The following is a 13,244-nucleotide window of genomic DNA, read 5'->3' as shown; positions in this document are numbered from 1 at the left end:
CGTTTCGCTGTTCCACAATGTTGCATGCGCATTCGTCGCCCACTCCCTTAACTCGGAGTGCGTCGACCCGAAAGGCTTCGGGTTAACCAAGTTTATCGACGGCAGTCCTATGGCCTTCACCGCCAAATCGTCTGCCCTTTCATTTCCCCTTACTCCGTTATGGCCCGGCACCTTAATGATGCGGATTTTACCATCCTCAGAGAAAGCGTTAATCTCCTTCTTACACTGCAAGACTGTACATGACCTTACCGTCCTGGTTGTTATTGCACTTATGGCGTTAATATGGCGTTAATCTCCTTCATACACTGCAAGAATGTTCGAGGCCTTGGTTTTTATTGCCCTTATGGCAATTTTACTGTCGGTAAAGATGTTCACAATCGACGTCCTCGTCTAACTCACGCATTCCTTGATCGCCCGGATCTCTGTCTGCAGTATTATGGTCAAGCAGTCTAAAACAGATCTCAGTCTCTGGGTTCTCAATATAGACCCCACTCTGTCCTCTACCTTTAATGCATCCGTGTAACCTGATCTTCCAAGACTGTGCCGATCATCGGAGCCTTGCACTCGACCTCAAGGTTCATCTCAGGTATCCGTTCGGAAACCTCTTCCATTCCTTCCAGGTTTCCTATCGTCGCCTCGATTATACCGCGATGGTATGAGCTGCTCCCATCCTCAATCCATTCTCCCATCGCCTTAAGTCTCATAGCCGCAGTGGCTGCCTCACACTTATTCTTTATGTTAATGGGTAGGATATCTAGAATAGTTCCAGTGCCCGTGGGTCGCTGCGCCTATGTCAAAACAACATGTTCTCTGTACCTGTTGTATGGTCCTTATGTTGCACTTTTTCTCCATAGCAGTCCCCCAGTGGACTATCCTCGGATTCAGGCCCTATTTTGAGCCTACATCTGTGAGCCTTCTCAGTGCGCTCTTGAATGTGCTATTTCCAATTCAGTTTCCTGTCCAAGATCACATCTAAGTATTCAAATACTTAAATGTGATCTTGGACAGGAAACTGAATTGGAAATAGCACATTCAGCACCTTGTCAGATATCGAAATCATCTTATTGAGGAAACGTGGTGCGTTAAATTGGCCCTCCTTCGTCTTCCTCGTGAACAGGTATAATTTCAGTCTTCTCTAGGTTAACATTAAGACCTCTGAGTGTAGCCCAGTCATATGCAAGCCCCTTTCACCCCTTCTGCACAGCTGGTTCGGATCCTTATCCCTTAGAAGGATTATAACATCGTCTGCGTAGTAGACGGGCTCAAAGCCCTCCTCAGTAAGCATCCGCAATAGGTCATTTATGGTGGTCATAGGAGTATGCGCATGCATTGGAGTGGCGTTAAATGCCCCCCTGTGGCGTGCCTTGTGCCACTTTCTCCCTTATATTTATGTCATGAGACACAATTGGTTCTTGTCTTGTCTTTGTGTGTTTTATGGTTCTTAACTATAATTCACACACACAACCAAAACTCGTTGACAAATAGTGCCTTCGCGAGAAAAAAATTGTACTCAGCTGTTTACGGCACACTACCTGGTAATTATGTCATGGTACTTCTCATTAAACGAAATTGAGTTTTCGTCAGCGCCTTTATCAACCGATCAAATTGGTCAAATGCAAATTTTTGCCATGAACATTCCACTGCGGAACAGGGGCTAACTTCTCACATATCAATGAGTGCAGTCCGATTCAAGTTTAAGCTCAATGATAAAGGACCTCCTTTTTATAGCCGAGTCCGAACGGCGTGCCGCAGTGCGACACCTTTTTGGAGAGAATTTTTTACATGGCATAGTGCCTCACAAAAAACCACCGCTGAAAAATGTTTTTTTCTGATGGTCTCGCCAGGATTCGAACCCGGACGTTCAGCGTCATAGGCGGACATGCTAATCTCTGCTCTACGGTGGCCTCCAAATTGGTCACAATGTCTTTTTGTATGTCATCTACAATGTGTACCAGGATTCACTAATAGAAGGTTAGGTCACATGCGAAAACATAAAGTGGATAGGCCCCATAAACATCATTAAGGATGCCAAATCTGCCGATTGAAAATGTCATCATATGGTAGAAAACGTAAACAAAGAATGAATACGAAAAGAGAACAATTTGACATCCTCAACGCCAAGAACTGCCAAAAATTAAAAAACAAATGTTTGTTAATTTTTGGCAGCACTTGGCATTGAGGATGTCAACTTGTTTTCTATTAACATTCATTCTTTGTTTACATTTTGATAACACTTTCAATCGACAGATTTGACATCGTTAATAATGTTTATGGGGCCTATCCCCTCTATGTTTTTTCAAGTGGCCTAACCTTCTATTAGTGAATCCTGTACATAACCTAAAAATTTGAGCAAAAGGTATTTTTTTATAGGTAATGATTTTTAAAGTTTTGAGAAAGCTTAGTAAATCATAAATTTGTAAAAGCAATTTAATTTGGTGTTGCTTTCATTCGACTGACAACAAAAACATCTGATTTCTTTACGTTTTTATCGGAAGGAATAGAGCACGCTCTATCGAAAAAATTACATGTGCTATTTTGAAAAGTGATTTTTATATGTAAGTTTCATCTGTATCACACGATATGTACAACTTTACATGTCATAAGCATCTACATGCCGTGTAACGGAGCGTTTATGAAGAAAATCTTCATAAAAGTATATTGTTTTCATTGCGATTTTTGTAGTGTTTCAAAAAAGTAACCGTGAAAAATGTGTGTTTTCAACTGTGGAAAATGAATTTAGTACCAGCCGTATCCGATAACTGGTTTATAAAACGTCCCATGTGCAATACAAATTTTCTTTACATGCGAACATCCCTCTTTCTTTTCTTGGGGTTTTTTGCATTTTGTTTAACTCTCCCTTCTCTGCGAGTACGAGTAGTGAGTACTAAATACAGAACATACCATCACTGCGACAGCTGGACCAAGGTGCGACATTATGATGTGCCATGTAAAGTCCCCATAACATGACCACGCAATGTGATGTGCCATGTAAAATAGATGTGCCATATATATTTTTTATTTTTTGCGGAGGTGGTTGTTTTTGATTGCAAAATAAAATAAATTTTACGAAACATAATCTCGAATTAAACCCAATGAAATTATGGCCATCTAATGTTGTTTGTGGACAGCAGTTTCTTGCGTCTTGGAATTGGCACACAAGTATAAGTCGAAACGAATATTTTAGTTAAAAGAGAAGAGTTTCCAATTTCATTAAAAAAGGCCGTCTCACATATACGTACAATTTATGAAAGAATATTGTGGTGTGTTTTATTGCAGATTAACAAACTTAAGTGTGAAATACGAAGCTTTAGAGCGAATTCAATCGCACAACATTTTTCTAATTGGCTGGAAAACTAGGTGTTGGTGATCATAGCTGGTAGGTAATATTAAAAAAAAAATAGGGCATTGAAGAAAACTTTGTGTGTCCGTCTGTCGGTGTCGTCTGTCTGTCTGTCTTTTGCTACTTGACAAACCCATTTCAGTTTTTGTCTTCGTGTTGTGATTACGGCCAACGCACTTTTTCGTTGTTGTTTTTGGATGGGGCGACACAGGCAGGCAAGTGGTGCAGTCTTCCGTCTGTCTGATGACCGTGCGACATACCAACTTACTGCTGTTTCCCATTACACGTTATTCATACTTATTATTATAAGTACAACTACATTAAATCAATTTAATTGCAAAACAACCACAAGCGGAGAGAAATGTAATTAATATAAGTATTTGTTTACATACAAATATACACATGCATGTTAGTTAGTTGGTTGGCTGCTTGCTTGTTACACTTCACCGCACTTTGAATTCGACGTAGTCGGCCGTGATGATGACGATGGCGGTGATACGTTATAAATGATATATGTAGTATGAATTGAGCGGTTCCGATTTGATTTTGTTTTTGTACACACATCTCATGTCCGGACAATATGTGGACATATGCATAGTTCGTAAATAGATTCACATGAGTTTTGTGTACATTCTTGATTCACGCACGCATCTCAATACAATATGACGATCAAAAATCAACATCACCATCGACATCGACATCATCATGAGCACATACGTAACGCACATCTTCCATCTAATTATTATGTTGTTGTTATCAAATTTTCCAAAAAGTGATTTTGACCACTAGTGTTTTCTATTTTAGCCTCATTTGTTATAGGTGGCAAAGGCTTATTGGATATTTCTTTGAGGGAACAGTGTTTTGTATACCACTATTAAATGTATCCATGAGTTAATAAAACCTCAGCATTGGATCTATAAAACATTGATCGCAGAGACCAACCAACACAGGAAGCATGTCTCAAAATTCTAACCAAAGTAAGTAAACAATTGTTGCAGCAAAACGTTTTATAACATACGTATTATTATTATACCTCCTTTTAGGCAATTTGTTGTCCTCTTCATCCCCCAATGTATTCAATTTGAATGTCTACTGGCCTAATAATCTCCATCATGCCGTCAGCGTGGATGAACAGACGGACACCGTGCAAGATATCATTGAGAAGACGGTGGCCATGGTATCGGCTGCCAAAAAGCCAAATCCACGTTATTATGCTTTGCGCCTTCAAAATATGGTCACCAAGGATACTCTGTGGATGAACAAAACAACAAAGATACAAAAGCTACTCGAACATATTTGGAACTCTGCCTGTCCGAATACCGAGTGCCCCCAACAAAAGTCTCAACATATACCACCAACTGTGAATGTGAACGATAAGCTTAGCGTTTGGAGGCCTGAGTTGCGCATACGTTACTTGCCACATAGCCTCAGAGAACTATTAAATGAAGATAAAATCACATGTTATTTCTATTTTGATCAGGTATGTGTTGAAATGATATTCATAATTTCCATCAGAGTGGGGAGAGGAATAAGCTTAAGATAGCTTAATTGTGCATATTTGACAAATTTGTAAAGCATGTATAGATGCCATCTGTTTATGTTGTTGTTGTTGTTGTAGCAGTTTATTGTGTACTATCTTTCGTCTGCTTGATTCTGTTGAGTGTCAAGACCCAGGAACTCCGCGACTAAGATGGGGTGCGTCCACAGGGATCTGGGTCTGAGTCGAGTGGGTCTGGCCGGGCAGTTAAACAGGTGACGTGTATCGTGCGGTCCCTGGTTACAGTCGGGACATACATCTTGCACGTCGGCATCAATCCTAGCTCTGTGGGAATTGAGGCGGCTGCATCTGCCGGAACGTAATTGAGCCAGAATCACTCTGGTTTGCCGGGGGAGGTCGATTTCTTCGGGTGCAATGGGTGGCGGTCGTACTCCAAGGACTACATTCACCCGGTAGCCAGTTAACGCGTCTGCTACCGTGTCTGCATGAATGTTGTTCAGACCCGCTTGATATGCCGCTTGATCTAGAGGTTCTCTCTTGTAGCGCTGGACCTCACGCTCTAGATCATGTAGATCTACCTTAAGGCTTCTGGGCGGTGGGTATCTATCCACAAGATGATGATTTGGATGATTTCTGCGATAACAGCCCAAAAGGTATTGCTTAGACAGCATGTAGTTATGTCTTCGCACTGGTAGGATCTTTGTCTCCTGGTGGAGGTGGTCCACATGAGAACTAAGGAGGCAGCCCGTCGCAGTTCGGAGGGCGGCATTCTGACAGATCTGAATATTATTCCACTGCGTGTCACAAAGCTGACGTGACCACACTGGCGCTGCATAACTTACCACAGACCGGCCAATTGCTTTGTACGTGGTCAACAAGGTTTCTTTGTCTGCACCCCAAGTGCTGCCAGCGAGTGACTTGAGGACCTTGTTTCTACTTTTGACTTTATTGCAGATTGCTGTGGCATGTGGGGAGAAAGTGTAGGAGCTGTCAAATGTGACGCCAAGTATTTTGGGACACTTGATGGTCGGAATCAATTCTCCATCGACCATCACAGTCAGCTCAGAATTCACCTCACGCGTATTTGTAGTGAACAGTGTGGCTGAAGATTTGGTGGCGGATATCTTCAGATTTCTTGCAGCGAAATATGAGGCAAGCTCGTTGAGGTAGACGTTCAACCTATCGCAGATGTCATCAATGGGTGGGGGCCTGATGCCAAGATCGTACAGTCGTCCGCATATGATACGATCTCTATGCCGTCTGGAGGAGGTGGGATGGAGGAAAGGTAGAGGTTAAACAGAGCCGGAGATATCACCCCGCCTTGGGGAACTCCCTGTTTCACTCTACGGTGTTTTGACTTCTTATCCCTAAATTCCACAAATGACTGGCGGCCACACAGATAATTCGCGACCCAACGTTTAAGGCCTGGCTGGAGGGACGTGTTGGCGATGTCCTCAAATAATTTGGCATGGCTGACCGTGTCGAATGCCTTCGATAGGTCCAATGCCACGAGGACCGTCCTATCACATGGCCTGGGTTGATTGAAGCCACGGCAAATGTGTGTGGTGATGGCATGCAAAGCTGTTGTTGTGCTGTGCAGTCTCCGAAATCCGTGTTGATGCTCGGCGAATGGAAATTCTCCTACGAGGCTCGGGAGGAGTAATGCCTCAAGCGTCTTAGCCACTGGTGAGAGAAGGGAGATCGGTCTGTACGACTCCCCCAAACTCGGGTCTTTACCAGGCTTCAGTAGCGGGATCACTCTGCCCATTTTCCAGACATCGGGAACTATAAGAGTGTTCAATGACAGGTTAAGGACAGTGGTAAGGTACTCAACTCCAGGTAAATCCAGATTCTTCAGCATCAATGTAGAGATTCCGTCGGGGCCCAACGCCTTGGAAGATTTGGCGCCACGGATGACATTCGTAACTTCGCCCACGGTAAATTGTGATGGCTGTTCATCGGCTCGGAGACCACGAATACGGCGAATGGCTCTCCTCCTTGCCCTGTCTCTCTCGGGATGCACGATAAATTGACGGTTGAACAACCTGGCGCATCTCTTCGGATCAGTCACGGTTAACTCGCCAAAAGTGACTGAGGTCCTGTCGTCCCGTCTACCGGGGTTCGAGAGAGACTTAACAGTGGCCCACAATTTGCCTGCACCGGTGCCTAAGTTACATTGCTCCAAGTGTTCCAGCCACAAATTCCGCTTATGTTCGTTGACTACCCTGTTTATTTCCAGATTCAGCTCGCTGATTCTGGGGTTAGCGGGGTCCATAGCACGAATCCCATCACGCTCGTCTGCGAGTACCACTGCTTGCGCCGGGAAATTGGGTCGCACTTGCGGTATTCGACCGGCTGGTATAAAGCGAGCGGCTGCTGCGTTGATGATGTCTCGGAATTTCCTCTCGGCCACAAGCACATCAGAGGGGGGTGGCAGTTCGTTGAAGCGGCGATTGGTATACTCTCTGAAGCCAGTCCAATTGGCCTTCTTATAGTTGATGAACGTTCGGCGCTCAGAGGTTATGAAGTCGGGTGGTCGGTCGATGGTGAGGATTATGGGGAGGTGGTCTGACCCCAAAGAGATGACGGCTTGCCAGGATACGTCACTCAGGAGATCAGGGGATGCGATTGAGATGTCTGGCGAGCTGCTGCACCTCCTCGTAATCCTAGTGGGGGCATCCTCATTCACCGTGCAAAACGTGGAGCTATCTATCTGCTCTGCCAAAGCTATGCCACGCTGGTCGTTGCCTAGGGGAGAATGCCATGACGAGTGATGTGCATTGAAATCCCCCAGAACCAGACGACTATGGCCAGATAGCAACCCACTTATGTCGGGGCTGTAGGCCTGGCCATTAATCGGGACACAGCTGCCAACCGGCGGTATATACACGTTGTATATCTCTATCTCGGCAGTACCAGACTTGACTGCTACCCCCATACATTCCATGTATGGGTCACTAGCGTCAAGCGCAGGCGAGATAGGTCTATACTGCACGGAATGGTGTATAACGAAGGCCAATCCCCCACCTCCATTCCTTGAGCGATCCTTACGTAGCACATTGTAGCCGTGACAACTGTGCAAGCTGCAGGTGTTAGTCAGCTTTGTCTCCTGGATCGCTGCGACCGGTATGCTCTTCCGACTCATAAAATCCACAATCTCATCAATCTTGCCTCGCAGTCCATTGCAGTTTAACTGCAGGAACGATACATTTCCCGACACTGGCCTGGCAATAGTAGGGCTAGGGTGCTGTCTTTGCATAAATTGCCGTACGGGAGAGGTCGGGGGGGTCACATAGTCCGACGACGAGGACGCCGAAGGCGACGACGGCGACGCTTGTGACCCACTGCTGGCTGTGTTCACACAGCACCTAGCGACATAGCCAGTATGACTATACTCCCGTAGCGAAGTTAGGCCAGAGCAAGAACGGAAATGTACCCACTCCAAGCACCTGTTACACCTCACCGACACTGACCGATGATGAAGGCGGTTCTGGCAAACGGAACAGAACCAGGGTCCGGGGTTCTTTTCAATCCCGGCACGGACCAAAAGCATACGGAGAAGGCACTCCGGGATGTGCCTCTCCCATGACGAAAAAAGACGAACACGTACACTGAGGCGGCAGCCCTTGCCGATGAAGATTCCATCGGGTCAATCCGGTGCGTACAACCGGCTGCCATGGGATTGCCATCTGTTTATAATATGCAGATGTTGTATTATAAGGGTATTTCGTCAGCTAGCGACAATCATTAACGAGTGGAGTGTTTTGGCAATGTGCAAGGCGGCTGTGTACTCAAAAGGAGATATCTATGTATATCATTATTGAGCTTAACATTTTAGAGATATTCAATAATCCTTTTTTCACAACATAGAAAAGTCCCAACCTTTTTCCATATAAATTTGATTGGGGCGCTCTAGGGTCGGAGACTTTACAACAGACATCATACCTCTGTTCCAAGGGCTGTTGTTGTGGCCACATGTCTATATGTGAGCAAGCTCGTTCCGGCCCAAAGGACAATAACTCGTCTTGTCATATCGAGCATCATGGGCACTCTGCAAGACCCGCTGTCGCCCAGCCTCTCTCTCTGAGACTCTCCGCTCGATACTGCTGACTGGCCGCGACCACAATTACAGCTACTACATATGGAGCAATGTACTATCCGCAAACTGAGGACGCGCCCGGCAGCTCGCAGCTAAGCTTCTCGTGATAACAATGAACGCCATGGCAGCCGGTTGTATGTACCGGATTGACCTGATGGAGTTTTTCATTGACAAGGGTTGCCGTCTCAGTGTACAAAACACTGCTACAACTACTATAACTCAATCCCATGGCAGCCGGTTGTACGCACCGGATTGACCCGATGGAATCCTTCATCGGCAAGGGTTGCCGCCTCGGTGTACAACACACTGCTACAACAACTACTACTACTATCACAATGAACGCCACACAAATCGGAGTTCAAAGTTCCAGCCTTTGTAGTAGAGCTGGCAAAATATCGATGGCACTATCGATATTTAATTTTTTGACAGAATATCGATTGATATATTTCCGATGGATGTTGTTGTTGTTGTTGTAGCAGTGTGTTGTACACTGAGGCGGCAGCCCTTGCCGATGGAGAACTCCATCGGGTCAATCCGGTACGTACAACCGGCTGCCATGGGATTGTTTCCGATGGATACTATCACAAAACTAAACAATCCATCATTGAATGTATCCTTTAAGATGCATTGCGCCTATAGAGGGCGCAATTTTCATCCGATTAGGCTAGCATTTTGTACAATGATTTATTTTATGACTTCTAACTGACTTTATAAACCTTGGTGTTATTTGGTCCGATATTGCTTCTATATTAATCGATCTTCCGAATTTCACTTCTCATTTTCGTTTAAAATATAGGTGATGGGAAATTAACGATAGTATCGCTACTATCGATATTTATTATTAAAACTATCGAATGTTGTGATTATAGATGGTTTGCCAGCTCTACTTTGTAGTGCTCATAGCTATTCCGAGCCGGGCTACCAAGGCCTATTTTAGGGAAGCATGAAAGAAGAAGTAGTGATTTTCCCCAAAAACTTTAATTCATAGATAAACATATTCAAAGCTCATAAATTCTTTCCGGGATCACTTATTATTTTCGTTATGTCAAGTACCTCACATTGCAATGATTAGTCAAAACTATCGGTAGCTCAGTGTCAGAAGAAGTGCCGTTTTTTTCCCTGAAAGTCATTTGCGTGGACATCTTAGAAGGGTCTCCCCTATTAGGCACCCCTATGGATAATTTACTTGATTTAGTAACAACAGAAAGAAATCTGCGAAGCTTAAAAGCTTTCCCTATGTTCCAAAGGTGGTCTTTGGATCGCATAGCCAATCCTGGCTTGGGGTCACCGTAGCTCAGAGATTATCATGGTTCAAATACCGGCAAAATATCAGAAAAAAGATTTTCGTGGTTGTTGTTGTAGCTGTTCTATATTTCGTCTGCTTGTTTCTCTTGAATATCCAGATCCAGGTACTCTGCGACTAAGTGGGGTACGTCGAAGAGGATCTGGGTCTGAGTTAAGTGGGTCTGATTGGGCAGTTAAACTGTTGCCTTGTGCCCTGTGGTCCCACTTCACAATCGGGACATACATCCCGCACGTTGGAATAAATGCTTGTTGTTGTTATTGTAGCCGTGTGTTGCACACTGAGGCGGCAGCCCTTGCCGATGAAAAACTCCATCGGGTCAATCCGGTACGTACAACCAGCTGCCATGGGATTGGCATAACTACTTGATCTGTAGGAGTTTAGGCGGCTGAGCCAGAACTACTCTGGGTTGCCGAGGGAGGTCTTCAAGTGCAATGAAAGGCGGTCGTTCACCCGGTAGCTATTCATCACATCTACTATCGTGTCTGCATGAATGTTTTCTAGACTCGCTTGAATGTCGCTTGAGCTAGAGCTACTCTCCTATAACGCTGAACCTCTCGCTCTAGATCATGAAGATCCACCTTGAGGCTTCTGGGCGGTGGATACCTATCTACATGATTTGGATGGTCCCTGCCATTAAAACCCAGAAGGTATTACTTTGACAGCAAGTATTTCTGTCTTTGCACTGGTAAAATCTTTGTCTCCTGGTGGAGATGGTCCACGTAAAAACTGAGGAAGCAGCCCGTTGCAGTTCGAAGAGCGGAATTCCGACGGATCTGGATATTATTTTACTGCGTGTCACATAGCTGACGGGACCACATTGGCGCTGCAAAACTTACCACAGACCGGCCAATTGCTTTGTACGTGGTCGACAATGTTTCTTTGTCAGCACCCCAAGTGCTGCCGGCAAGTGACTTGAGTTTCTACTTTTAACCTTATCGCAAATTGCTATGGCAATGTGGAGAATGTGTAGCAGTTATCAAATTTGACCCTTGATGGTCGGAATCGTTTCTCCATCGACTTTCACATTCTGCTCATTATTCACCTCACGCATATTTGCAGTGAACAATGTCGCTGAAGATTTGGTGGCAGATATCTTCAAATGTCTTGCAGCGAAATAGGCGCAAGTTCGTTGAGGCAGGCATTTATCCTATGGCATATGTCAACAATGGGTTGTTGTTGTTGTAACCTCATTTTCATGTGGAGGTGGCGATCTTCGAAAAACTCCTGTAGATGAGCAAGCTCGTTCCGTTTAGAAGGACCGATCGCCGCGGGAACAGCGAAGCCATTGGTTATTTAAAGGCGCCAATAGCTCGCCTTGTCGATATTTAAATATCGATAGTATCGACACTATCGTTAATTTCCCATTACTTATATTTCAACCGAAAATGAGAAGTAAAAATCAGGAGATCGATTTATATAGAAGCACAATATCAATGCACAGACCAAATAAAACCAACGTTAATAAAGTCAGTTAGAAGTTGTTAGAGAAAACATTGTACAAAATGTTAGTCTAATCGGATGAAAATTGCGCTCTCTATAGGCGCAATGTGTCTTAAAGGATACATTCAGTGTCGGATTGCTTATTTTTGTTTAGTTTTGCAAAAAAATGTACTTTTGCGAAAGGATCCATCAGAAAAATATCAATAGATATTCAGTCAAAAAATTAAATACCGATAGTGCCATGCCATCGATGCCATGTCATATCGAGCATCATAGGACCTCTCACTGAGACTCTCCGCTCGATACTACTGCCGATGCAGCTACTCCGAATGGAGCATTACACTATCCGCAACCTGTGGAAGCGTCGGGTAGTTCGCAGCAAAGCTTCTCGTGACAGCAAAGAACTCCACACAGATCGGACCTCAAAGTTTCAGCTTATGTGGTGCACACAGTTATCCCATACCGGGGTCAACAATGGGATCGAACAATAATCGTCCACATATGATACAATATCTATGCCGTCACGAGGGAATGGAAGGGAACTTATGTAGAGGTTGACAAGTGCCGGACCATATCACCCCGCCTTGAGGGACTCCCTGTTTTCCTCTACGGTGTTTCGACTTTTTATCCCTAAATTTCAGGCCTGGCTGTAGTGACGTGTTGACGATATCCTCAAACAGTTTGGCATGGCTGACCGCGTCGAATGCCTTCGATAGATCTAGTGCCATGAGGACAATCCTGTCACATGGCCTGGGCTGATACTTGAGTAAAATTTCATTCTATTGAGATGAGATTTGTTTGCCTTAGTTCCATGATACAATTAAAAGTTATCGTCATTAGCACAAAATTCTACTCCCAAAGAAATTTCCTTGGAAATGTCAAAGTGGTTTTAGAAATAAACTTTGTTTCTCAACGTTTCACCTTCAAATTTGTTTTATATTTGTATTTTTTTTTTTTTTTCATTATAACACTAGTTTGCTTATATGTGAAATATCGGTTCAAATAGAACATATTTTTAAGATGTTAGAAAAAAAATTACAGCTGTGCTATCAAGCCTTTGACATTTAGATTTACTGCAATGTCCAAACAAAAATAAAAAAATTTACTCAGCTGTTCGCATCACCTCACCTTGTAAGTGCATCCTGCCTTAGTTCAAAGAGGAAGATCAAATAACGGGGATCAATTTTCCCTATTTACAAATCAAATCGGCATACATATATGAAAAATATTTAAAGGATAAAATTCCAAAAAAAAAAAATAAATAAATAAATTAGGCCTATAAATCGATTAATCGGCTAATCGATTAGTCGACAACTCCATTCGGTCTTGTTCGATTAATAATTGAACCTGAATTTTCAAATAAACGATTAATCGAATAATACGAAAATTCAAATAAATGTAAACCCTAGTTCGCATTACACCTTGCAACATATTCAGTGTGACTCCCGTAGTGACACAAAGTCAGAGCAAGAACGGAAATGCACTCACTTCATGCACCGGTTACAACTCACCGACACCGACCGATGATCAATCCCATGGCAGCCGATTGTGCGTAACGAAT

At 43.9% G+C, this 13,244-nt stretch overlaps 1 protein-coding gene across 3 annotated transcripts in view; it reads left to right on the top strand.

The window, feature by feature from the left end:
• The first annotated feature begins 3,007 nt into the window (after window positions 1-3,007).
• Window positions 3,008-13,244, top strand: part of LOC106082404 (focal adhesion kinase 1) — a 26,249-nt gene continuing 16,012 nt past the window's right edge. For 2 of the 3 annotated variants that reach the window (XM_013244890.2, XM_013244888.2), the window contains exons 1-4: window positions 3,008-3,159; window positions 3,277-3,376; window positions 4,145-4,317; window positions 4,384-4,820. In XM_013244890.2, coding sequence (XP_013100344.1) covers window positions 4,296-4,317; window positions 4,384-4,820 — 459 coding nt within the window. In that variant the 5' untranslated portion in view covers window positions 3,008-3,159; window positions 3,277-3,376; window positions 4,145-4,295. Of the gene's footprint in view, window positions 3,160-3,276; window positions 3,377-3,494; window positions 3,704-4,144; window positions 4,318-4,383; window positions 4,821-13,244 lie in introns of those variants that run through there. The other variant, XM_013244889.2, reaches the window with a different exon arrangement.

Source organism: Stomoxys calcitrans, chromosome 5 (assembly GCF_963082655.1).
Source record: "Stomoxys calcitrans chromosome 5, idStoCalc2.1, whole genome shotgun sequence".
Taxonomy (NCBI): domain Eukaryota; kingdom Metazoa; phylum Arthropoda; class Insecta; order Diptera; family Muscidae; genus Stomoxys; species Stomoxys calcitrans.
The sequence above is the reverse complement of the archived record's forward strand: the minus strand, read 5'-3'. Positions and strand labels throughout refer to the sequence as shown.